The sequence below is a fragment of the Gorilla gorilla genome, chromosome 16 (genome assembly GCF_029281585.2).
Source record: "Gorilla gorilla gorilla isolate KB3781 chromosome 16, NHGRI_mGorGor1-v2.1_pri, whole genome shotgun sequence".
In the NCBI taxonomy this organism is placed as follows: Eukaryota; Metazoa; Chordata; class Mammalia; order Primates; family Hominidae; genus Gorilla; species Gorilla gorilla.
Genome location: NC_073240.2, coordinates 32,225,714 through 32,252,057, shown reverse-complemented (window position 1 = coordinate 32,252,057; position 26,344 = coordinate 32,225,714). Strand labels below are relative to the sequence as shown.

The following is a 26,344-nucleotide window of genomic DNA, read 5'->3' as shown; positions in this document are numbered from 1 at the left end:
TGATTGGTGCATTTTACAATCCTCTTGTAAGACAGAAAAGTTCTCCAAGTCCCCACTCAACCCAGGAAGTCCAGCTGGCTTCACCTCTCAGTAGGAGCAGGAAATTGGCGTTTTGGCTGCAGGTGATTATAACGATAAGTGTTAGGGGTAGTTGTGTTAATTAGAGGGCCAGGACATAAATATTTGTGTGAAAAGGCTAGCTGTCATTGATTTTTTAATATTTTTACAAGGTATGATAGAGCAAGCATTAAAGGCAATGGTTTGAGGTGAGTTCGATTTAGTTACATTAATAACAAGGGAGCTAGTAACAGAATAAGGAAAGGAAAGGAAGTAATAGAGAAAGTATATGAAAATTAAGCTTTTTAAAATTTTAACTTAGTAGGGCTTGATTTTAGTATAGTAACCTAAGATGTTTTCTTGATTTGAGTATAGTGGGTCCATTTTTTCTTGGCTGTGTGGACAGGGGTCTTAGTAGTTAACAGCATAAAATAGGGTCCTTCCCAGGCTGGCTTGAGTTTTTTATTTTTTGATAAGGATGTGTTTTTGTTTTGTTTTGAGACGGAGTCTTGCTCTGTCACCCAGGCTGGAGTGCAGTGGCGCGATCTCCGCTCACTGCAAGCTCCGCCTCCTGGGTTCACACCATTCTCCTGCCTCAGCCTCCCCAGTAGCTGGGACTACAGGCGCCTGCCACCACGCTCGGCTAATTTCTTTTTGTATTTTTAGTAGAGACGGGGTTTCACTGTGTTAGCCAGGATGGTCTTGATCTCCTGACCTCATGATCCGCCTGCCTCGGCCTCTCAAAGTGCTGGGATTACAGGCGTGAGAAACTGCGCCAGGCAAGAATGTGGTTTTTAGGCTGGTGCTGATGTACTAGAAATTTTAGAGTTGGTACCTGTGTTAAAAGATTTTTAGTTTTGAGGAAAGGGAAAGTGGAAGATAAATTAAGTATATAATTTTTGTTGCGTATTCTGGGGCTTGAGGCCCCACGGTGACGTCTTCTGCTCCATTTCTGCTTAGCGTTGCCTAGGGGACATTGTGGCCCTGCCCCCTCTTAAGGTCTTGGCTTTTTTGTGGCCTTCACCGCCCCTGCGCGTTGTGGCCTTGGGGATGAGGGGCCTTGTGACTTATTCGGCCGCCCTCGGGCTTTGAGAAAGTTAAGCACTATTTTATATTTGATAATGCTTTTTGTATGATTTTATGTTTTTTTACATTAATGTGCTATTAATGTTAAACTTTATTTTAATAAAATTTTGCAGACATTATTTACTTTTAATGTCTGACTATAAGGTAAGGTTTTTATAGACTTTTTTTAACTTTTTATAATTTTTGTTAAAGAGCAGGTTAGTGCTTTAAGAAAAATTTATTGTGCTTTTATTTTAATGTTTAGTTTACAGAAAAATTGGATACCTCTTTAGCTAATATGTTTACATACAGAATTTTCTTTATAATTAATATTTTTAAATTTGTTTAAACTTTTTTTTTTTTTTGAGATGGAGTCTTGCTCTGTTGCCCAGGCTGGAGTGCAGTGGTGCGATCTCAGCTCACCGCAAATTCTGCCTCCTGGGTTCACGCCATTCTTTTGCCTCAGCCTCCCGAGTAGCTGGGACTACAGGTGCCTGCCTCCATGCCCGGCTATTTTTTTTGTATTTTTAGTAGAGATGGGGTTTCACCATGTTAGCCAGGATGGTCTTGATCTCCTGACCTCGTGACCGCCTGCCTTGGCCTCCCAAAGTGCTGAAATTATAGGCATGAGCCACCACGCCCGGCCTTGTTTAAAGTTTTAAAACAAAATTTTTGTAACCTTTTAATGTAGGTAAAAATTCATATTTTTATGTCTTTTTGTAATTTTATTAAAAGTATATATTTTTACATATTTTGTATATAAACTGTATAAACTGTTTTTTAAATAGTTTTACATTTAGGAGGCCTAATTACTTTTAAATTATATAATATTTTTTGCATAAATTTTTTTATAACTTTTTTATGACTTTTATAGACAATTTTTAACATGTTTTAATGTTCTGCCTTTTACATTATTTCTTTTCCTAATTTTACTGTGTCTTTCTTTGATTTTTGTCTTTTCTAGTTATTTTTTTACTTACTTTTTTCTCCTATATTTTTTTCTTATTTGCACTTTATTTTCCTTTTTTTTTATTTGCATTTTATTTTTCTCTCCTTCTCTGTCATTTTTTGTTTCCTTTTTTTTTCCCGGTCTTGCGGCGCAGGCTGGGCAAGGGACTTCGGGCCCCACCTGCATGTATGCGCTGCCGTCTGTTTCCCCTGTTTTTTTTTTTTCCCCTGATTTATTTTTTCTACATTTAGTTTTCTGGGCTGGGTGGGATTTGCATGGCTGTAGTCTTGGCCCCCGGCCGGCTGCAGTCCTGGCCCAGGGCCATCACTGGCCCACAGGCTTGGCAGACACCTGTCATTAGTCGTAAGAGTTAGGTCCTTTCATCTTGTTGGCTTTTCTTTCTGCGACAGTCCCCGCTCTCTTTTTCACACAGAGCTGGGGTGGGGAGAGGGACTTAATTTTTGGTGTGCCTGGCTGTCTGGCATCATGCTTGGTGTTTTTGCTTTTTTTTTTCCCCTTCCCCTAGAGGAGCGACTAGCAGGAGTGGAGCTTAGTCTTTTTTTTTTTTCCCCAAGAAGAGGGGGAAGGGGAGTTTTGAATATATATATGTATATATATCTATATGTAACATTCACATATATGTATATCTATATGTAACATTCACATATGTATATCTATATGTAACATTCACATGTATGTATATCTATATGTAACATTCACATGTATGTATATCTATATGTAACATTCATATGTATATCTATATGTAACATTCATATGTATATCTATATGTAACATTCATATGTATATCTATATGTAACATTCATATGTATATCTATATGTAACATACATATGTATATCTATATGTAACATACATATGTATATCTATATGTAACATACATATGTATATCTATATGTAACATACATATGTATATCTATATGTAACATACATATGTATATCTATATGTAACATACATATGTATATCTATATGTAACATACATATGTATATCTATATGTAACATACATATGTATATCTATATGTAACATACATATGTATATCTATATGTAACATACATATGTATATCTATATGTAACATACATATGTATATCTATATGTAACATACATATGTATATCTATATGTAACATACATATGTATATCTATATGTAACATACATACATATGTATATCTATATGTAACATACATACATATGTATATCTATATGTAACATACATATATATGTATATATATTTTACTATCGGAGGTTTGTGTGAGGTTCAACGCCCCCCCATGGGGATTTCTCACCTCTTTTTGAGGTTTAACCCCGGACAATGGGGATTTTTTACCTTAAGGCTTAACATCCCCCCCCCATGGGGATTTCTCACCTCTTTTTGAGGTTTAACCCCCACTCAGTGGTCATTTTTTTAACCTTTTTTTAACCTTTAAGACATCCTGGCTAAGAAATATTTTACCACCTCCCATGGCTTTTTGTGTCTAGTCCTAAGGAATGTTTTACTGCCCCTGCAGTTTCTCTCTCCTTGGTATGTTTTAACTAAGGAATGCTTTACTGCCCCGCAGCTTTTTCCTCAGTCTTGATTACTAAGGAAATACTTTACCGGTGTTTTTTCCTCAATCTGTGCACAGTTTTCTGGTTCACGTGATATGTGAGGATTTTTTTTTTTTTTTTGCATTGCTGAGACTCTGAGTTTATTCCACATACCGGGTGGGTTTTGAGCTCTTATCCTTGAGGCCACTGCAATGAGGCAGAGGAGCACGCTCCCTTATGAGGAAGGACTGGAGACCACCCCGGCAGAGAATGTATCCCCATACAGGTCACCAAAATTGTTTGAAATGTTTGTTTCCTGGTGTCGTAAAGCAATATTACTTGAATATAAATTTAATTTTTTTTAGCGAGGCCATTTTTATATTTTCTGTAGAAAGGGTGTACTTGCCAGCAGTTTTATTATGAGAGTATATTGAATAAAAGAGACAGGGTCATTTATAACCTGACGTGTCCACCTTACTGCTGTGTCTGGTTTTTATTGGCTGGAACGGGATTTTACATTTTGTATTTGTTTTGATTGGTTAGTAACTTAGAATTTTTTAAAAGAGGCAAATGCAGAGGAGAATAAAGGAAGGAGGAAGTAACTTGTTGAATGCTGAGAAAGGTAAAAATGCTTTTAAAGAAGGAAGAGGACCAGACTATGACTTAGTGCTTGCTTGGACTAGTATAAGTATGCAAGGCAAATATTTAGGTTAAATTGTGGGAGCTAAGAATATAAAGTATGTTGATTTTTTTATTATGGCTAGCAGATATTTAAGAATGTTAGCACAGGTCTTTGAATAAATTTTGCTTCTAAAAGAAGTTACTATTTATTTTTAACTAGATGGGGAGGAAAGTCTTTAAAGAAGAACCTCTATTTTACTTTTTACAAGCCTCAGCCTCCCAAGTAGCTGGGATTACAGGCATTTGCCACCATGCCCAGCTAATTTTTTTGTATTTTTAGTGGAGACGGGTTTTCACCATGTTGGCCAGGCTGGTCTCGAACTCCTGGCCTCAAGTGATCCACCAGCCTTGGCCTCCCAAAGTGCTGGGATTACAGGCGTGAGCCACCACATCCAACCCAATTAACCTTATTTTAACAGTTCAAAAAATTGGCAGCAATCGAAACCTCACAAAATAGTTGCGCACATACAGTAAAAAGAGCTTTTGTTTCCCTGAACCATTTGAAAATAAACAGCCAACCTGGCACCCCATCACCCTGGAAAGTTCTTGCTCATTTTCTATGAACAGAACATCCTCCTACACAACCACCACACGGCTACCGACATCAGGAATTCACACAGTTACATGCAATCACCAGACCCCACATGTGTGTGCCAGCTGTCCCAATAATGCCTTTTACAACAAAGGTTCCTGCTCAGGATCAGGTGCTGCATTCAGCAGTGGCGTCTCCTTAGTCTCCTTCACCTGGAACATTTCTCAGGATATCCTTGACTTCCATGACCTTGACATTTTTGAAGATTACAGGTTGGGTATTTTGTAGAATGTCCTTCATAAGGGTTTCTCTATTTCCTCACAGTTAGATTGGATTGGGTCAAGCTGAGTCCTTCTTGTGACATCTTATCAGGTTGTGTGAACTGCAGATTGTCCCATCACTGGTGAGGTTGTCCCATCACTGGTGAGGTTGACCTGGACCACTCCTTAAGGTCATCTTCCAGGCCTTGCCCCTGCAGACTACTAATTTTTCATTTGAAATTAACAAGCATTTTGTGGAGAGGAACTTGAACCTATGCAAATACTCCATTCCTCACCAAATCTTTATAGGTTTATTGGTATCACTATGGATTTCTGGTTTTCCATTTTATTCAGTGGGTTATAATCCATTAGTGTGATTATGTGGATGCTCAGATACTCCTTGATGTGGTCAGTGTGGCTTCTCTAAAGCTGGATCTGTGTCCTTTTGACATCTTCATCATTTCTTTTTTTCTTTTCTTTCTTTTTTTTTTTTTGAGACAGGGTCTCACTCTGTTGCCCAGGCTGGAGTGCAGTGGTGAGATCATAGCTCACCACAGCCTTGAACTCCTGGGGTCAAGTGAGCCTCCCATTCTGACCTCCCAAGTAGCTGGGACCACAGGCCACCACTATGCCCAGAAAACTTTTTTCATTTTTGTAGAGACAGGGGTCTCGCTATGTTGCCAAGGCTGGTCTCGAACTTCTGGGCACAAGTCATCCTTCTGTCTCAGCCTCCCAAAGTGTTGGGATTACAGGTGTGAGCCACTGTGCCCAGCTCCCATCATTTCTTAGAGCACTTTCTTGCTTCCTGGTGCAAAAAGATGGTTCAAGTTCACACTCACACATGGATACATATTTTTGCATGTTTATTTTCATCTTTCTCTCCCTCTCAATATTTATAGGAAACCTTGAGTTCATTGATACCTCCAATTCCAATCCAACCCCACAAAGTTAATTCTATTTGCAACTTTCTTCACTTACTTTCAGAAAACGTGTTCGTATTCATTCTAAAGCATTTCCTTATTTGATCAGTCTTCCCATATGTCAGCCATCTCCCACCTCTGCTCCCCATCCGTGAGGTGGCCCTCTTCACCTGTGTGGCTCTGGCCCCTGGTGTCCTCCCATCCCCCACCCACTCCAGATGCCACCTTGCTTTGCCCCACCTAATGGCTTTAGAACTTACTTTTTCAGCAAGGAAGGAAAGGGAAGTAGAAGAGGAATGTTTTAAATATGTATTGACATGAATACATATTCACACATACACACACATATATTTTATGCCAGGTCTAAATGCAGCGCTCCTGGGTGTGCATTTTGAAACATTGCAGGTGATTAGCCTGCCCAGCCACACCTGAAAGCCAAGCTGCAGTGCCTGGGGGGTCAAGTGCTTTTGGAAGTTGCTTGTTTGTCCCTGTCACCTAGTATGCGTTGAGTGCCGGCGAGTGAATGGTTGAACAACATAACGAACAGCACAGGGGGAGAGAATATGGAGTTAAAACCTGCATACTTGGAGAGAGAAATACCCCAACTAGAAATGTGGAGCACTGTTCCTTCCCTAATTCAAGGAATGGAGGGGGCAGTGCTGGAAAGAGAGGAGCTGCTCTTGAGTCAGGTACTAATGCTGAGAAGTGGGCAGAGCAAGGTGAATGGTAGCCCTCTCAGGCCTGGGTTCTGAGTCCCATCTTCACTTCCTGGCAGAACACTCTGGGATCTGAGCAGCTACATAGGATGACCCCCATGGTAACAACAGCGTGAAGGCTCAGTATTAGGCACCTTTGTACTGGCACAGCATTCTTCTCATGCAAAACTTAAAGCAGGGCCATCATATTTCCAACCAAAAAACCAATAAATATTCATTGAGCACTTACTATACACTGGTGCTGTGAAAGGCACTGCAGAGGCCCTCAGAGAACCCTGCCTTCATGTAACATCTACCAACCTATCCATCCTTCTTCCTATCTATCTATCCATCCATTCATCCATCCATCCATCTACCCACCCACCCACCCATCTCTCTTCCTTCCCTCCCTCTCTCTCTTCATCCATCCATCTATTGATCCACCCATCCACTTGTCCATCCATCCATCCATCCATCCATCCATCTGCTGTCTGTGCATCCATCTGTCCATCCATTCATGCCATCCACCCACCCACACAACTGTCCACCCAACCACCCATCCGCCTGTCCATCCACCCACATGTCCATCTATCCATCCATCCATCTATCCATCCATCCATCCATCCGTCCATCCATTCATCCATCCATGCCATCCACCCACCCATACACCTGTCCACCCACCCACCCATCCACCTGTCCATCCACCCACATGTACATCTATCCATCCATCCATCCATCCACCCACCCACCCACCCACCTACCCACGCATCCATCCATGTACTCATCCTTCAATTCTTCCATTCAACCATCTATCTGCCCAAGCACCTACTTGTCTGTCCATTCATCTACCCATCCTTCAAGTTCTGTGCTAGGGCAAAGGCATGGAGTTGGACCATGCCCAGCATGGAGCCTCCTGGCAGAACACTCTGGTATTTGAGTAGCTATGCAGGAGGGCCTCCAAGGTAACAATGGTGCAAAGGTTAAGTATTAGGCACCATTGTACTGGCATGGCATTCTTTTCATGGCTAACTTAAGGCAGGGCCATTTTATTTCAGCAGCAATGATAGGATGGCAGGCCCAGTTGAGAGGTGATGGAGGACAGCTGGAGCAGAGCAGCCTTTCTCCATTCCAGTTTTGGTGTTGAGCATGGGAGCCATGTGAGCAACTGAAACCTGCTCAGTGACCCAGGGGGTGGCGGAGAGGATCCCAGCTCCAGCGGGGGGCAGCTTGAAAATCATAATGATGTTCCCTACTTGCTTCTGGCTCCTTGTCCAAGACTTAGGGAGGGTCCTGGTTCTATACCAGGAGCCTCAGTGTTGAAGGCAGCCAGAGAGCACCTGAGGGTGTAGAGGGTGTAACAGAAACAAAACAGCAGAGGTTGCTGCCTGGGCATTAGAAGTAGAACACCACACCCAAAGACCCATGCTGGTGGCCAGAGATAAGAACTTAGAGGCGTCTCTCTGCCTAGCAGACTGGGCTTTCCACTTTCCCACCACTTCCTTTAAATGGACCATTCAGACATTTGCCCATGAACTTAAAGTGACACACATCCTATTCCCCTATATATATTTCTAGTTGGATCTCTCTGCCTGAATCTTAATCCCTGCCTCAATGTGACCCTGGGATGGAGCACTGCCCTCCCAACTCATGATGGCCTCCATGCCCAGGATCTATAAGTAAAAACCTTTGAACTTGCTTCCCATTGTGGCGGTGGATTGAATTTGCACCTTCCATTGGAAGCAGCAGAGGCTACCCCAGGCCATGTTTTCACCAGACGCCAAGGAGAACACAAGGCTGGTCCCAGCCACAGAGCGATGGTCAGGTAAGAAAAAACTAGACACAGGCCAGACAGGAGCCACAAAGCCATCTGCCAGTACAAACAAGCTTCCCATGTGAGGGACATGGGTCATGGGTTAGGCAACCAGGCATTAGGACACCTGCCAGGTAAGAGAAGTATCCCATGAAAGGCACACTGTAAACGCCTATGTCCAGGTCCCTTTTCATTTCTCCTTATTGCAGGTTTTCTAGCTGCTCTGGTACTGGAACTCCAATTTAGCTGGGGGCTCTAAAATGGAGGGCAAACAAGATCTTATCTGGGACGAGAGTTTGGAACTGTGACCTGCACTCTGTGACCAGAGCCCATTGGTAGAAATCAGTTTCAGAAAAACCAATTCTGAAAATTCACTCCCACTTTTAGCCCTGAGACTTCATGTCTTCTTCTTGTGAGTTTGCTGAGCAAATGCGAGATCTGGGATTGTGGGGAGAATCTGGCCACTGGGCAAAGACATAACAATTCCTAAAATGCTTAAAAATCAGTGCTTACTGCAAAGAAGACTGACATGCAATATAATGACTTCATCCTCCAAGATGTGCATGTCCTGAGAACTTCCTAACATGCTTTGGGCCCCACACACTGAGTTCTCCAGGGCACCTACATCTGCTTCTCCAGTGGGTACTTCAGGAGGGAGAATTTCCAGGGTTAGGGATATACCGTCTACCCAATGAAAACACCCTGAGAAAGATGGGGGTGGGAAGAGGCTGAGGAGTCCCCCCTGGCAGGACCAAGAAGCAAAGGTCATGGAGCAAGGTCCAGATGGTATCTCAGGCCCCAGGGAACAGTTTGGGGGCACCCTGGCTTAAGCTGTAGCCACCATCCTTGGAGACCATCCTCGGCAAGAGCGCGTGTCATAGATAAGGAAGCCAGTCTGGGGCCGGCAGGGCTTGTTAAAGGGCAGTCACCCAGCCACCCAGACGGAGAGCCTGGATGAAGCCTCCCAGGTCCCTCCCCATATCCCCTCCTCCAGATGGGGTGTCCACACCTCCTGTTTTGCTTGGGAAAGTCCTGTTCACACATCCCAAGTGGTTAGTGCCCACTTTCCTTCCCCCAAATGAACCAGTTTGGATGATAAATTGTAGTCACCTCACCTATGGGGACATAGGTGTTGGTTTTTGGTGTACCCTTCCATAAAAAAAGTAAGTGCAAGGCCAGGTGTGGTGGTTCACACCTGTAATCCCAGCACTTTGGGAGGCCGAGGCGGGTGGATCATGAGGTCAGGAGATCGAGACCATCCTGGCCAACATGGTGAAACCCTGTCTCTACTGAAAATACAAAAATTAGCCAGGCATGGTGGCTTGTGCCTGTAGTCCCAGCTACTCGGGAGGCTGAGGCAGGATCATCGCTTGAACCCAGGAGGTGTAGGTTGCAGTGAGCCGAGATCGCGCCACTGCATTCTAGCCTGGGTGACAGAGCGAGACTCCATCTGATAAAAAAAAAAAAAATGTAAGTGCACATCTGTGTGCACACACATATGAATGTGAGTAAATGCGCATAAACTGTATGCACACATCCTCCCACCTCTAGGTAGTATGTTTATACTCACTATTCCAACCATTGCCTTTTCCTCCTCCTGATGCATCCTGAGACACCCACAGCACAGTATGTGGGGACGGTCCTTACTCCTTTTCACAGGTGCAAGGTTCTCCTCATGCACAGATCTCACGGGCAGCATTTCTGAGTGGTGTGCCTCAACCCCTCTCTCAGGTAGGGCCCTGCACAGCAGAGCCAGTCTGAGGAGGCTCAAGGGGCTGAACCCAGCCTATGTCCTGCTGTGGGCCTTTGCCCCTGGTCAAGGACTGTGCCTGCCCAGACAGGCACCTTTTACAAAAGACTCTCCAAAGGCACAGTACAGGCTAGCAGGGACTCTGCTAAGAGCTATGGCCTGGGAAGCTGAGATGGAAGGACGGGAGCCTCCCAGTGCTTCGAAGGGACTGAATGGGTCTTAGGCTCTGAAAGACCTTCTAGCAGTGGCCAGTGTGGCTTGAGGAACAAGACTTATTGCTTAGGATCAATAAGCTGAGGTCAGTCATGTGACAAATAGTTACTGATTATCCACTACAGGTCTAGCACTGTGCTGTGTGTGTGTGCACGCACGCATGCGCACTCACACTTGCCCATGTGTGCCCATGAATGCAGGTTTAGGTAGGGAGAGATACTAACACATGATCAAATAAGAAATTATCAGTTATTTTTCTGCATCTATCAAGATGATCATATGGTTTTTGTTCTTAATTCTGTTTACGTGATATATCACATTCATTGGTTTGTGTATGTTGAATCATCCTTGCATCCCTGGGATAAATCCCACCTGATTATGGTGTATTATCTTTTCGATGTCCTGTTAGATTTGATTTGCTAGTATTTTGTCAAGGATTTTTGCATTCAATACAATTCAGCATCACTTCATGATGAAAATCCTCAACAAACTAGGCATAGAAAGAACATACCTCAACATAATAAAGGTCTTATATGACAACCCCACAGCTAACAGCATACTTAATGGGGAAAAGTTGAAAGCTTTTCCTCTAAGGACTGGAACAAGATGAGGATGCCCACTTTTACCACTGTTATTCAACACAGTACTGGAAGTACCCACAGCGCAGTCAGGCAAGAGAAAAAAACAAAAGGCATCCAAATTGGAAAAGAAGTCAGATCATCCCTGTTTGCTAATGATATGATTTTATAATTAGAAAACCATAAAGACTCTACCAAAAACCTGTTATATTTGATACACAAATTTAGTAAAGTTTCAGGATACAACATTAACATACTGAAAGCAGTAGCATTTCTATATACCAGTAACAATCTAGCTGAGGACTAAATCAAGAAGGCAATCCCATTTAAATTAGCTACAAAAATATCGAGGAATATATTTAACCAGGGAGGTGAAAGATCTCTATAAGGAGGACTACAAAACACTGAAGAAAAAAATTGTCGATGACACAAATGAATGGAAAAACATCCCATGCTCATGGATTAGAAGAATCGACGTCATTAAAATGACTATATTGCTACAGTAATCTACAGATTCAATACAATCCCTATCCAGTTACCAATGTCATTTTTCACAGGATTATAAAAAACAATAAATTTCATATAGAACTAAAAAGGAGCCTGTCTAGCCAAAGGAATCCTAAGCAAAAAGAACAAAGCTGAAGGATAACATCATCTAATTTCAAATTGTACTACAAGGTTATAGTAAACAAAACAGTATGGTTTGGTACAAAAACAGACACATAGATCAATGGAACAGAATACATAACCTATAAATGAAGCCACATACTTACAACCAACTGATCTTCAACAACACCAACAAAAGTATACACTGGGGAAATGACACTATTCATTTTGTGTCATTCACTATTTAGTGTTGGGAAAACTGCATAGCGATATGCAGAAGAATGAGATTGGACCCACACTTCTCACCATACACAAAAATTAACTCAAAATGGATTAAAGACCTAAATGTAAGACCTGAAACTATAAACATTCTACAAGGAAACCTATGTAAAACTCTTTTGGACATTGGCCTATGCAAATAATTTATGACCAAGTCTTCAAAAGCAAATGTAACAAAAACAAAAATAGATGTTGGTGAGGATATGATGAAAAGGGAACACATACTGTTGGTAGGAATGTAAATTCATACAACCTTTATGGAAAACAGTGTGGAGATTTCTCAAAGAACTAAAAATAGAACTACCACTCAATCCAGCAATCCCACTACTAGGTATATACCCAAAGGGAAATGAATCATTCTATCAAAAAGATACCTGCATGTTTACTCTAACACTATTCACAATGGCAAAAAGATAGAAACCACCTAAGTGTCCATCAACGTAGGATTAGATAAAGAAAATGTATATATATGCCATGGAATATGACTCAGCCATAAAAAAGAATGGAATCCTGTCTTTTGCAGCAACATGGATGGATATGGAAACGATTATCCTCAGTGATACTACTCAGAAACAGAAAGTCAAATACTGCATGTTCTCACTTATAGCTGGGGGCTAAACAACGCGTACATATGGACAGGCAGAATGGAACAATAGACACTGGAGGCTATGACAGGCCGGAGGGTTCGAGGGGGTGAGGATTGAAAAATTACAATGTTCACTACTTGGGTAATGGGTACGCTAAAATCCCAGACTTTACCACAATGCGATATTTGCATGTAAGAAACCTGAACTTGTATCCCCTAAACATATTTAAATAAATAATAAAATAATAAAAAAGAAACTCTCAGTAGAGTGATAAAAGGTGGATTCTTTAGACAGGAAGATCAGAGAAGGCTCCTACTTGAGAACCATCCCTAGATAGAGAGTCAACTTTGGTCTTATTTTCAATTAGAAATGTCTTTAAAAATTTGAGCCGGGTCCCACATCTGCAAAGTGAGGACACCTTACGTTAGCAGATGCTCTTTCTGCTTGGTCTGCTGGTAGAAGTCATGGCACCTTCAGGAATACACATAAGAATGCCTCCTTTCCTGCACAAGGCCAGCCCATGGCCCGGGAGCACCAGGCTGTGGTGTGGGCATCTCCCAGGAATAAAATGCCTCTTGCTTTTCCTCAAAAGACTGACTGAAATTGACAACTCTCAGACTGTGTGCTAGGAAATCACTTGGGATTCTAGCTACGTCTGAAAAAAGCTAACAAAAAGAAATGCAGCAAACACATTGTCAGTGAAATTTCAGAAACTCAACTACACAGAGAAAGCAGAGAGGTTAGCATGTGAGAAAAGTAAGGACCTAGACAGAAGATGCCCCCAGGGGCTGCCAGAGGGTCCCCCAAACGGTCCCTCGTGCTCTGCTCTCTTTTCCTCTTTGTCTGTCCGACTGGCCTCTCAGCTTCCACTTAGCCCTTCTCATCAAACAGAAAACAAATAAGTAGTTCTTTTAAAAGTTTAAAGAACAAAAATGATTATTTTCACCATAGTCAAGATAAGTGGTTGATTCCTACTCCTCATGCCTGGTCTGCATTTGTCAAGAGTGTGGGCTTAGGTTTCTTTGGTCAGTTCTAAGTTCAGGTTCTGGCTTTGTGTCTTTCAGGCTGTGGGACATTGGAAGCTAACCTGTGATGGTTAGATAGCTGGTTAAACGTTATTTCTGCATGTGTCTGTGAGGGCATTTTGGATGAGATTAGCATTTGAATTGCTGGAGAGCAGAAAGCAGAGGGCTTTCACCAGTATGGGTGGGGCTCATCTGATCTATTCATGATGGGAACAAAACAGTGGCGGAGGGCGGAATAACCAAACCTGTTTGAGCTGGGACATGGACTTTCTGCCCTCAGCACTCCTGGTTCTCAGGCCTTCAGATTCAGACTGGATCCACACCATCAGTTCTCCAGCTCTTGGGCCTTCATGCTACACCACTGGCTTTCCTGGGTCTCCAGCTGGCACATGCCAGATCGTGGGAATTCTCAGACACCATAATCACGTGAGCCAATACCTACATTAGATCTCTTTATATGTGTGTCTTTTATTGGTTCTGTTTCTCTGGAGAACCCTAATACATTATCTAATTCTCTGAATCTCAGCCTCCTTATCTGTGATTGGTGATGATAATGACAGCTCATAGGCCTGCCTGACACATAACATGGGCTCAGTAGATGACACTGTTCACATTCCCATCTGACCTCACTAATCCCTCCCCAAGCCCTAGGGAAGGCCTGGTTCTTCCACGTGGCCGGGGCCTGGCCACTGTGAGTCCTCCTGGGAGGCACAGTGAGAGGAAGCAGGTCTAGCTCACACCCACACCTGGTCTCTGGTCCCTGCTGACCTCTTCAGATACGTGACATAGTTGCTTTCTGGGAAAGTAACAAGTTTAAAATGACTCCAGGCCATCATCTGTGTCAAGGACCAATAGTACAGGGGCTGCCCCATCTGTCTCCATACCAGGGGCTCCCAGAGCAGGATGCAGGGCCCGCACTGCACCCTTTACCCTCATCCGTGGGGAACAGGTTCTGGGAAACCCAGGCTGGGATGAATAAAGCCACCTTAGTTCTTCTCGCCATCATGCCTGCAAACTCTCCCTTGACTTGCTCTTTTCTATTCCCGGGTGGCACCCTGGAAATTTTGTGTGGTTCTTCTGGTTACTTTCCTGTGCAGGGGGCTATCAGCCCCAAGCTTGAGCCTCCTGAAAGACTGGGTTAGCTTCCAGCTGGCTTCTCTGTTTCACCTTTTGCCTCCTCCCCTTCTCTGGCTGCTGTCTGTGTCCCCTGTGGGGCCGGCACAGGCAGAGAGGAGGGGCAGGAGGGTGGCAAAGTCTTTCTTGCTGTCTTCCTTCAGGGCCCGCTGGGCTCGCTGGAGGTCCCAGTGCTGACCTGCTGTCTGAGGAAGTGCTTTTTTTGGGTCTTCAGAGCTCTCTGCCAGTTGAGGGGCTGTGTCCTTAGGTCCCTGGGCTGCAGTGGTGGCTCATCTCACTGACTACTCGTGTCCACCCTCAGCCCTGGCCTCAGGGGCTGGTCTTCTGTGTGGTCCCCACCATAGATGAGTCCTGAAGCCAGCCCGCTTGGGGCCTCCTCCCTGAATCCATGCCTGGACCTCGGGCAGCTCGCAGCATCCTGGCCTTACATCCCCTACGGCCCCATGTCCTGGCCTGCACAGCCCACCACAGCCCTGTGAACCCTGAGCTCGCCAGTTTCTGCCTTCAGGCCCTTCAGTCAGGTGTCAGAAACTCATCCCTGCAGCTCTCAAGCCCCAGAGATGATGCCCTACACCTCTCAGCTCAACATGGGGAGAGAAGACACAGGCAAAAGGCAGAGCAACTGTGCTTGTGCACAAAGGCCTCTCTTGTGGACTCTGAACCCCAAGTGAATTCTTGGAGCAGGTGACAGCTCTGGAGCACCCTGTTGGCGAGTCCTGCACAGCTGCACGGGTGCCTTGCTGAGGCGCTCTCTGTCCGTTACCCCAGTCCATGGGACTCAGCCAAAACTCCCCATTCCCAGGAAAATGTTTTAGGCCTGGTTCCAAAGGCCTCCCTCCTTGACTGGCCATGCAAAGGTTCCAGGTAACCCAAGGAGGCATCTGGCTACAGAAGCAACTCTGTTTGATAGATTCCTATTGCATATGCTCTGTCCTCTTCTGAGTTTTTTTTTTTTTTTTCCCCTTTTTCTTTCTCCACTGGAAAAACCTGTTGCTGAAACCCTAGAAATGCCTCCTGCATCACTGGCACAGGATTCCGACCTGAGCATCAGTGGCATCTGTGGGGACCAGGTGGCTGTGTCCTTTCTACAGACTGCTGTATTTGAGGGATTTTGTTAGGCTGTAGAGCCTGGTCAAAAGAGGAGACTTAATGATCAGACCAAATTTTGACTTTTTGGCTCCTTCCATTTATCATTTTTGTGGTCTTGGAACAGTTACCTAATCCCATTGAGGCTCAGTTTTTGAATCTGTGGAAGGGGTACTGGAGGCTTGTGAGGCAGAGTTTGAAAGGAGGGGAGAGAGTGCCTAGCACAGGGCCCTCTTATGGTCTCCCCGACCCCACCCCACCCCACCTGTGCTCGCCTCCCTCCTTCCGTTCCCCCAACACCACCCATACCTTCCTGCCTCATCTCTCCATTCTTTCCTGATGGGGTCACTCCCATCCACCCTTGGTTGTTTAGTTTCCCCTCTCTGGCCATTCCCCGGGTTCTTCCTTCTCTTTTGTGATGTGGCAGCCAGAACTATGGCTCCCAGGGGCAGGGGCCCAGGCTATCCTACATAAATGGGACAATGTCTGGGCCATTTTGGATATTCCTAAAGGGACCTAATCCTTTTGTTAGATTAAGGTTGATCACTCAGACTCTGTGGGAGATAGGGACAGACACCAAGTGGTCCCTGTGTCCCCATTAGCATCTGAATCCCTCGGGCCCCAGGGAGCAGGCAGCAGGGTACCAGACTGTGGCCTTAGGAGTCAGATGGGCTGACTAGCCATGAGACCTTGGGCGAAGCTCCTCCTGGATGGGGGTACCTCAGGAGATGTGTATGTGATGGTCACCTGTGATTGATTTTCACCCACTATCAAAGTCATCATTGCTGCTGTCTTTCCCCACTCCTCCCTGTCCCTGGCAGAGACACCTGGCCTGGATCCAGTCTGCCAGCACCTATCAGGCGTCCTCCCTGTGGCAGGAGGGAGAGAGGCAACTGTGAAAACGATGTTGAGGAACACTTAAGACCCATCACAGGCAGGACTCGGGAGGCGTGCAGAGGAAGAGAGCAGTTTTCCACAGTTGACTGAGTCTTCAGAATGCTTGTCCTCAAATGTCCTGCCAAGATAGACTGTTGGTATGGACATAACATAGCCTTAAAACACAGTGACAAGACAGCCCTGGAGGAAGGGTGTGCCAGCGTATGTGGGTTTCTAATGATTTCATCTTCAAACATGGTCTTGGACGCCACTGCTGCAGCTGCAGCTCTGTGGGAGCCTCTTTTCCAGCTGGGGCCTCCAGGGAGAGCTGGCCCATGAGGCACTAGGCCCTGCCTTGGTGGGTGGGTGAGGACCCAGTTGCCCACTGCAGGGCCCATGAGCCTGAGGGCAGCCTGGAGCTGCATGCAATCCTCCTTCCATGGGTCTCCCTGGTGTTACTGCTCACACTTTCTCATGTTTGGCTGAGACCTTCTCTAGGAGCAACACCTTTGCTTTCAGGTTCCAGAGAATATGAACTGAAGAATAAGCCATGGCCAAGGCTCTATGGCTGGCCCACTGGTCTGGCCACAGTCTTCATTCCATACTAGAACATCCAAGGTGTTTCTGTAGGAACAAGCTATTCCTAAACATGCACAGATGTGAAGTCTTTTTGCTGGGAACACATATAATATCCATGGAGCCCATCTGGGAAACACCAGGCTAGCTTAATGAGCTTCTGCTTTCAGGGCAACTTCTTGAAGCCACAAATTAGTTAGTTGGGGGAGAAAACCCAAACTTCAGAGCCAGGTTCGTGCGATGGCAATGTGTGGGAATGCTCACCACCACGTGTGACCTCCAGAGGCCTGCTGTGCCCTGAAGGCGCACACCCCAACTGTTCTGCACAACAAAGTTCAAGGAAAGTGGCCTGGAGGCAGCTCATGTGAGCTCACCTCTGCCTGCATAGTGCATGTGGGGGCTGCATACCCTTCCACTAGCACCTGGCGGGGCCAGCCATCACCCACAGTCCTCCCGTGCGTCCTTGTCTTGAAGCTAATGCTGGAAAGCTGGAATCTTTCTGTCTTCCACAGCACAAGAGTCCCACATTCCCCCCCGTGCCATCCCCCCATGCTGTGTGTAGCCCTGGGTGGCCTGGAGCTGGAGGTGACTTCTGGGGAGAGCAGGGGCAGCACTTACCCCCCGCCCGTGCCGCCATTCTTGCTGAAGTGTGTGCGCGGCTCGCTGGAGGCCAGCTTCAGCAGCTCCGTCCACTCCCGCTCCCACTCCTCCTCTGTGTACACCAGCCCTGACTGGCAGAGGGGAGCCGGCTCAGAAGGGGGGTGGGCCACAGCTGCGCTGCCCTCCTCTCCTCACCCTCCCAATCTGGACCAGCCTTACCGGGACCCAGGCCAGGCACATCTGTAGGTAGCTACCAACTATACCAACTGCACCCTCTTGGCCACCTTTGCTATGCACACTATATTTTCAGAAGCCCCAAGCTCTAATTCCAGAGCTGCTGGGAATCTGCCCACCAACAAGGGTCATTCTCAGGGGCTGGGGATGACCGAGCATTAACCTGTGCCTGCACCTAACTGGGGCTGGCCGTTCAGATTCTTCTAGGAGAGCAAGGTCCTCATGTTTACCATGGTTGGGGACAATCGGGAATCCCTTTGGACTGAGCTCACACACAGGGGCTGGGGCCATGGGCTGCACCTGACAGCAGGCAGTCATATATATAATTCATCATCCAAGCCAGGATGCTTTTGGGAATGAAGGTAGGCAGCTTTCATGATTATGCCTTAAGGAAGCACAAGTGGATGCATAGTTGCTGTCTGCCGGGACTCTGCTATTTTAACAGGCTCCTCCTCTGTGGGCTTAAAAGCAGGAGACTTTCCTGATCCCAGGGGCTGTTTCTGCCTCCCCTCGTAAGACCGTCTGGGGCCTGGAGGCCATGCTGTGGACTCGACCATGGCCCGAGGCTGCACCTGGCCTGGGTCCCGGGCTCTGGCCATGCCAGTGGATACCAACCTCCTTATTCTGCTGCGTCTGCTGCCACCTCCACCTCCGCTTCAGGGCTTCCCTCTCAGCTCCCGTCCTCATCATGGTATAGAGAGCTTTCCGTAACACCAGGTCCCGGTCATGAAACCCCCACATTCCTGGAGCCAGGAGGCCATGGAGAACAGAGGAGAGAAAGGACATGAGAAAAGACAAGCCAGAGGTGATGCAAACTACCACGACCCACTGGGAGAGCCTCCTGTCTGCACGCAGAGCAGCCTCCTTACTCAGCGGTTCTGTTAATTCCCCTCCAGCCTTCTTCCTGAGGCTTCCTGTTAAGGCAAGTAGGTGAATGAAGCAGCACATCCTGTTCTTAGCAAAATAATAGTGGGTGAAAATCAAGTGCTTTTCCTCTCTGGTGCCCTTGGCAACCCATTCTCAATGTTGCTGGTTTGCTTTCAGGACCTAATGGTCATTATTCAAGTCTTACATTTGGGTGGGGGACTGACTAGGGGACAGGGACAGGCTGTCCAGTGTCCTTATGGAGGGCTCCAGGCGAGGGAGGCCATTAGCATCCTGGCTTCTCCAGGGTCTGCCATTTCCCTCCTCTCCAGCCCTGAGGCTTCTCAGCTTCCTGAGAAGCAGAGCGTCAGTGACACCACTGCACACACCTGGCCCAGGAGAGAGCGCCTGCTTCCTAGTGAGAGGGTCTCATCCTGTGTCAGGTGCTGAGAGGATATAGAGAGAAACCAGCCATCTCTGAGAATGTGCTCTGGGCAGCTTAGACGTGATCAAGAACCCCAACTCATGGGAGAAGTGCTCAAGAGAAGGGCAGCTCTGGCTACAAGGGAAAACACACGGGAATCCATCCATCCATCCGTCCATCCAGCCATCCACCCCCCCACTCACTCATTCTAGGTGCTGGGAATATATGTGGCAGTGGCCGGGACACATGAAGTTCCTAAAATCTCATGGAGCACATGTTGTGGGGAAGTGAGGACAGCCACGAGGCTGGCACAGAGTGTACGATGTTGAGGGTGGCAGCCCCACGAGGAGAGGTGAGGCAGGCAGATTTGCTGTGGCGTGAATGGAGACATAGGAGCAAAGGCTCAAATGGGTGGAGGAAGGAGCCGAGTTGCCGTCCCAGCACAGGGAAAGGCCAGGGACAGACCCAGAGGGGGCAGTACTTGAGAAAAGGCAAGAGGGAAAGGTAGCTAAAGTGGGATCGAGGGGAGAGGGACAGTGAAAAAGGGGCTCTCAAGGGAACTGTGAGCCTCTGGAGAGTCTTCAGAAGGAGAGTAATGTGAACTGATGTTTTCAAAGGCTCAACTGGCTGGGCATCTTTGGATATGCAATAGCCCAGGCCTGCCACAGGCTTCTAGCCAGCAAGGCTTCGCCTTTTTCTACAGGATGGCAGGGGAGGGGGAATGACCATTGTCACTCCTCACTCATCCTCAGACCTCTTTCAGCTGCCTCCTGGGACTCTCCCACAGCTCCTTGGGCAGGTCTCTCTTGCAGAGATGGCCTCCTTGTCCTGCATATATCTGCCTACAGGCCTGACTCCAAGATGACTGTCATTTCTATATGTGCCCCACAATCCTAGCTCAACGTCAGGCCAGGCCAACAGGGGTTCCACAAGGACTGCTGGTGAATGTCATGTGGCAGCTTTGGGCAGTCCCAGTCCTGCAGAGTTTAGCTATATGGGCACAAAATGAAACAAAGTGCTGGGATAAGAGGACAGATTGCTATGAGCTCTGGGCTAATTGTTGTACAGGGGATTCTTGGAGGGGGGTCTCACAGCCCTGGTCAGTCATGGCCCAGGCTCTCTTGCAGATGGAAATGACCAGCCTGAGGGAGGCTCTCTCTTCCCAGGCAGGCCTGGGAGGCCCACTGTGCTCACAGGGAAAATGCTGTGGGGTGTGGCCTTGCCCCGCTGTTGTGCTGATGGGGACAATGACTCTACATGCTGCAGTTGCTGAGGGACAAAAGCATTTCCATGCCCCAGACTTCACAATGAGGCTGCTGTTTGACACAGATGAGAGATTTATTCTTTTAGATTCTTTCTCCAGGTTTTACAAAGAACAAGGCAAAATATGCTCAATAACAGGGGAATAGTTAATGTTATCCACTATGATAAAATATGACCCAACTACTTAAAATCATGTTTGAAGGATAACAGCAGGGAAAATTCTCAGATTGTAAGGGAAAATGTTGGATTCAAGACTGTGAACACAGCAAGATCATCATTTCACTTGAAGAACAGACAAAAGACCGGAAGATGATGACAAGACCAAACTGTTAAGAGTGGCCGCCGCTGGGTGGGGGTCGCTGATTTTCATTTTCTCACCATGGTGAATGTGGAGTACTTTTGCAATGCCAACAAGCAGAATGTGCTCCAATGACATGGAGATGAAGCAGATAAGTGGCTGCCTTGCCTTTCCTCACTGCAGGTCAAGCCTGGGGAATGTTTCCCTTGCCCTTGGTCTCCATCCTCCTCTGGAACCCTTCAAGACCCTGATGTATTTCCCTTGAAGCCCTTTACAGTCTTATCTCACCTACCTCTTGCTGAATAGGCCTCACCGCAGGTCCAAAGAGAGAGAGGTCTGGGGGCTGGCCCTTGATGTAGGTCATGGCACCCAGTTAAAGCCACGTTTGTTGGGGATGCAAGTTTGACCAACAAGGACTGCATTCCTGTGTGAGGGTTGTGTGTTTTGGAGAGGCGCTATCCTCCAGGGCGGGTAAGAAGCAACCGGCCCTGATGGTCCCTGGTGCAAACCCAGACTCACCTATCAAAATGGATTCAGCCTTGTGCATATAATGCTGGGCCTAAAGGGATAACTGAGGTTCCAGAAAGTCGATGATGATCCTCAATTATCCAAATATTTCTGTGTTGTGTGGCTTTGTGTGATCGGGAAGCTCACGTCTCTATTGGACAAGTGTGCTGATCTCTCTGTGGTATATTCTGACTATGCTGACTCCCCTGTGATTTATCTGAGCAGTACCTACGTCTGTTTCCATTAGTCCATGCCAATTGTTGACTGCTGTCAACATAGTGGACCCTCATTTACCCAACCTCATGCACTGCTCCCAAAACTTCCTACTCCAGCTTTACCCCGTTCACCCTACCTCCAAACACCTGTCCATTCCTGCCTTTATGCTTTATCTGCGGGGTTTCCTTGCCTGCAATGTCCTCTTCTAGTCTCTCAAGTTCTTCAAGTTTCAGTAAAGATCCCACTTCCTCCAGGAAGTCCTTTTTATTTGTACCAGGCAACGGTCTCTAAGTCCCATCCCTGCAGCTATGCTCAAGGCCTCCTTCTATCACGCCAGGTCTTTTCTTATGTGTGTTCTGTCTCTCCACCAAGTGCTACTTGACAAGAAGGGCCAGGATTGTTGGCTCTGTCTCCTGGGGACTTTCTCATGACAGTGACATGGGTGACTCTATTTAGCGTATGCTTTTCCTTCAATAGTGTTTCCTTCAATAGCATATGTCTTTCCTTGCGCAGGCCTGGAGCCTGGCCACCCTCTATCTGTGCTGTGGAGCTTACCCAGTGAGGCAGCATGTAAAAGGCAGTTCCCATCCCCTGTCGTGGCCAGAGGAAGAAGCCGTTTACAGCTCGTGCACACAGTGGACCACCAGTTCAGGCGACCTGGAAAAGAAGCTCACTTTAGAACACGATCCCAGAAAAGGAAGGGGCCATTGGGGGTGTTTGCTAAGGAGGCATAAACATCAGGGACAGATTTTCTACAGGTTTCAGTAGAAAGGGGGAACATTATGGCTACTTCTCTCCTCAAATAAAATATAGATTTCTTTTCCCTTTGAAGACAATAAGTGGCCAAATCCTCCCATCAATTAGCATCAGCATTAAGAAACTGAAGGCCAGCACCTTCTCTCCTGGAATCTGGAAACGTATTTCACACAAGATAAAACATTTCTTTGTAATTTCCTTGAACACAGCTTTCCCTCCTGAAAGCTATTTTTTCCTTTCACCATCTTGCTTTTTTGAGGCACACATACCTTTGAAAGTATAGTTCATATTTCATTTGATTCATCAAAACCATTATAGTTACATAGGTGTAGTTATGTTAAATTTCATGAATATTTACATTTAGAGACTTCCCCTTCAGGGAAGATAGAGCAGATGTACTTTTTCCTATTTCTCTTACTAAGTACAACGAAAAGCCCTGGAAATTATGTATAAAATCATATTAGAAGACTCTGAAAAGTGGAGAAGAAGTGGCAGACTAACTAGGGATCTTGAGACTTGAGGAACGACATAATGGTGGGTTCCCTGGAGTTTCTTTTTGCCTCACATATCCCAGATTAGATACTGTACAAACTGGAACCAATGAGAGTAGGCCACAAAAAAAAAAAAAAAAGATAGAAAAGAAAAAGCATGCTCTCTCTAAACAGAATACCAGGAAAGGGGTAGCTTAGCAAGACAGTAGCTGCTTAGACATTTCCTCTTCTATTCCAGCCAAACATCGCAGAAAAAATTATAACCCGACCACCACCCCTGCCAGCAAAGGTCTAGTGAGAAGCCTAGACTTCCACCCTCACCAGGCTGTAACAAGGTGCTCATCACTGCCTGCTTCATCACCTGGGGAGTGTCAGAGAAGGCTGAGTACAAAGCCAAGACCTCAACCCCACTGGGTGGTAATAAGCACCTTGCCCTCTATCTTCAGAGGACACATAGGGAGCCTGAACTTTCACACTCATCTGGCTGTAATGAGAATCTCTGCCTCCTCTCAGCTAGGAAGTACCCCTGCCAAGAAGTACCAAGCCCATTCCCCAGGTATCAACAGGGGCAGAGGGGGAACCTGTACTTCAATTACCCTCTGGCAGTTGTCAGGCAATGGCCCCCTGAACCTACCAGAGTGGTGTCGCGAGGTCTGCTAAAACACAAGATTTAAGTAAGACCCAGAGTCCTATAACTTAATACCCAATATATACCCTTGTAAACAAACAAACAAAAAAAATCACTTATACCAAGAACCAGGAAGATTTCAAACAGAACAAGAAAAGATATGAACACTGAGATGACAGATGTTAGAGTTATCTGACTGGGATTTAAAAGTAGTCATCCTAAGAATACTTCAACAAGCAATTACAAACATACCTAAGACAAATGAAAAATTAGAAAATGTAGTAAAGAAATAGAAAGTCTTACCAAAACAATAGAAGATACAAAACAGAGCCAAATAAAGAACAAAAATATAGGCAGATATAATAGGGACTGAAAAATACGACTCTGATTTTAAAAACTCAATGGATGTGCTGAAAAGCAGATTGCAGAGAGGAGAAAAAGAATCAGTGTAATGTAAAGGTGTAACATAGAAATTACCCAATTTGAACAACAGAGAAAAATTAAACTTAAAAAAAAACCACATATACAGAACACAACTCAGGAACATGTGGGACTGCGACAAAAGTCTGGAGTCCGTAGAAGAGGCGAAATAAGGTAGAGCTAAAAAAGTATTCGAAGAGGCCAGGCGCGGTGGCTCACGCCTGTAATCCCAGCACTTTGGGAGGCCGAGGCGGGCGGATCACGAGGTCAGGAGATTGAGACCATCCTGGCTAACACGGTGAAACCCCGTCTCTACCAAAAATACAAAAAATTAGCCGGGCGTGGTGGTGGGCCCCTGTAGTCCCAGCTACTCGGGGGACTGAGGCAGGAGAATGGCGTGAACCTGGGAGGCGGAGCTTGCAGGGAGCCGAAATCGCGCCACTGCACTTAGGCCTGGGTGAAAGAGCGAGACTCCGTCTCAAAAAAAAAAAAAAAGTGTTCAAAGAAATAATCACTAAATCACTAAAAGGTTCCCAATTTTTTCAAATGAACAAACAAACATACAGATTCAAGAAGCTGAGCAAACCCTAAACAGAAAAAAAAAACCCATAGAAACTCATGCCAAAATATATCATAGTCAAACTTCTAAAACTTCTAAAAACTAAAGACAAAGAAACCTTAAAAGCTGCCAAGGAGAAACAACGCCTTGGGAAAAACAATTCTAAAGACAGTGCATTTCTCATTGGCTACCGTGTAGGCCAGAAGGAAGCAGGATAAATTTTTCTTTTTTTTTTTTTGAGACAGAGTCTTGCTCTGTCACCCAGGCTGGAGTGCAGTGGTGCAATTTCGGCTCACTGCAACCTCTGCCTCTTAGGTTCAAGTGATTTTCCTGCCTCAGCCTCCTAAGTAGCTGGGACACAGACATGCACCACCAAACTTGGCTAATTTTTGGTATTTTTAGTAGAGATAGGGTTTTACCATGTTGGCCGGGCTAGTCTCGAACTCCTGACCTCAAGTGATCTGCCTGCGTTGGCCTCTCAAAGTGCTGGAATTACAGGCATGAGCCACCACGCCCAGCCAAGATAATATTTTTTAAGTGCTGAAACAAAATAACTGTCAGCCCAGAATTTTAAAGCCAGCAAAAATATTCTTCAATAGGAGATTTCGTTCCTAGCAAGCCTACCTTAAAGAAATGGCTAAAGGAAGTTCTCTAGGCAGCAAGGAAATGATAAAAGAAGGCATTTTGGCATATAAAGAAGGAAGAACATGGAAAGAACAAAAATATGGGCAAATATAATAGACTTTCCTTCTCCTCTTGAGTTTTCTAAATTATGTCTGACGGTTAAAGCAAAAATTATGACATTGCCTATCTGTTTATATGTTTCAATGTATGTTGAATAAATATTTAAAACAATTTTATTACAAATGGTAGAGAATAAAGAAGCAAAAAGGCAGGTAAGGTTTATATGCTTCACCAATAGTAGTAAAATGTCAACACCAATAGACTTTGATAAAGTATGTGTATACAATGTAATAACTAGAACAATTCCCAAAAAGGTTATACCAAGAGGTATACCTAACAACAACCAATATTATACAAGCTCCTCCAGAAAATAGTCAACATTACCCTGATACCAAAATCAAAGAAAGTACAAAGAGAGAAAAGTGCAGAGTAACACCTCTCATGAATATGATGCAAAATTCATAAGAAAATATAAACAAGTAGAACACAGTAACATATACAAAGAACTATATACCACGACCAAGGGATGCAAGGATGGCTCAATATTTGAAAATCAATCAATATAATTCACCATATTAATGGGCTACAGAAGAAAAATCACATAATCATATCATGAATGCAGAAAAAGCATTTGACAAAATTCAATACTCACTCATAATTAAAAATTCCCATAAAACTAGGAATAGGGGGATCTCCATAACTTGATTTAAAAAATCTACACAAACATATAGCTAACATCATACCTAATGGTGAAAGACTGAATGCTTTACCTCTAAGACTAGGAAAAAGACAAAGATGCTCCCTCTCTCCACTGCTATTCAACATAGTATGAGAAGTCCTAGCCAGTGAAATAAGTCAAGAGAAAGAAATAAAATCTGTATTAGCAAATCAGAAAGGAAGAGATAACACTATTCTTCTTAGCAGAGAACATGATAGTTCACACAGAAAATCATAAGGAAGCTACAAAAAACCATAACTAATAAGCAATTTTTTAAGGTCACAGGATACAAGATCAATATACACAAATCAATGGTACAGTCATCCCCAAGTATCTGCACAGGATTGGTTCTGGGACCCCGCCGACATACACCCAAATCTGTGTATACTGAAGTCTGATAGTTGGCTCTGTGGAACTTGTATGTATAAGAAGTTGGCCCTCCATATACATGGATTTTGCA

General features: G+C 45.3%; 1 protein-coding gene across 2 annotated transcripts in view; it reads right to left on the bottom strand.

The window, feature by feature from the left end:
- Nucleotides 1-26,344, bottom strand: part of OTUD7A (OTU deubiquitinase 7A) — a 386,443-nt gene that overhangs the window by 32,757 nt on the left and 327,342 nt on the right. For both annotated transcript variants that reach the window (XM_031002375.3, XM_031002376.3), the window contains 3 exons: nucleotides 22,184-22,285; nucleotides 18,672-18,799; nucleotides 17,841-17,953 (listed from right to left, as the gene is read on the bottom strand). In XM_031002375.3, coding sequence (XP_030858235.2) covers nucleotides 17,841-17,953; nucleotides 18,672-18,799; nucleotides 22,184-22,285 — 343 coding nt within the window. The remainder of the gene's footprint in view (nucleotides 1-17,840; nucleotides 17,954-18,671; nucleotides 18,800-22,183; nucleotides 22,286-26,344) is intronic.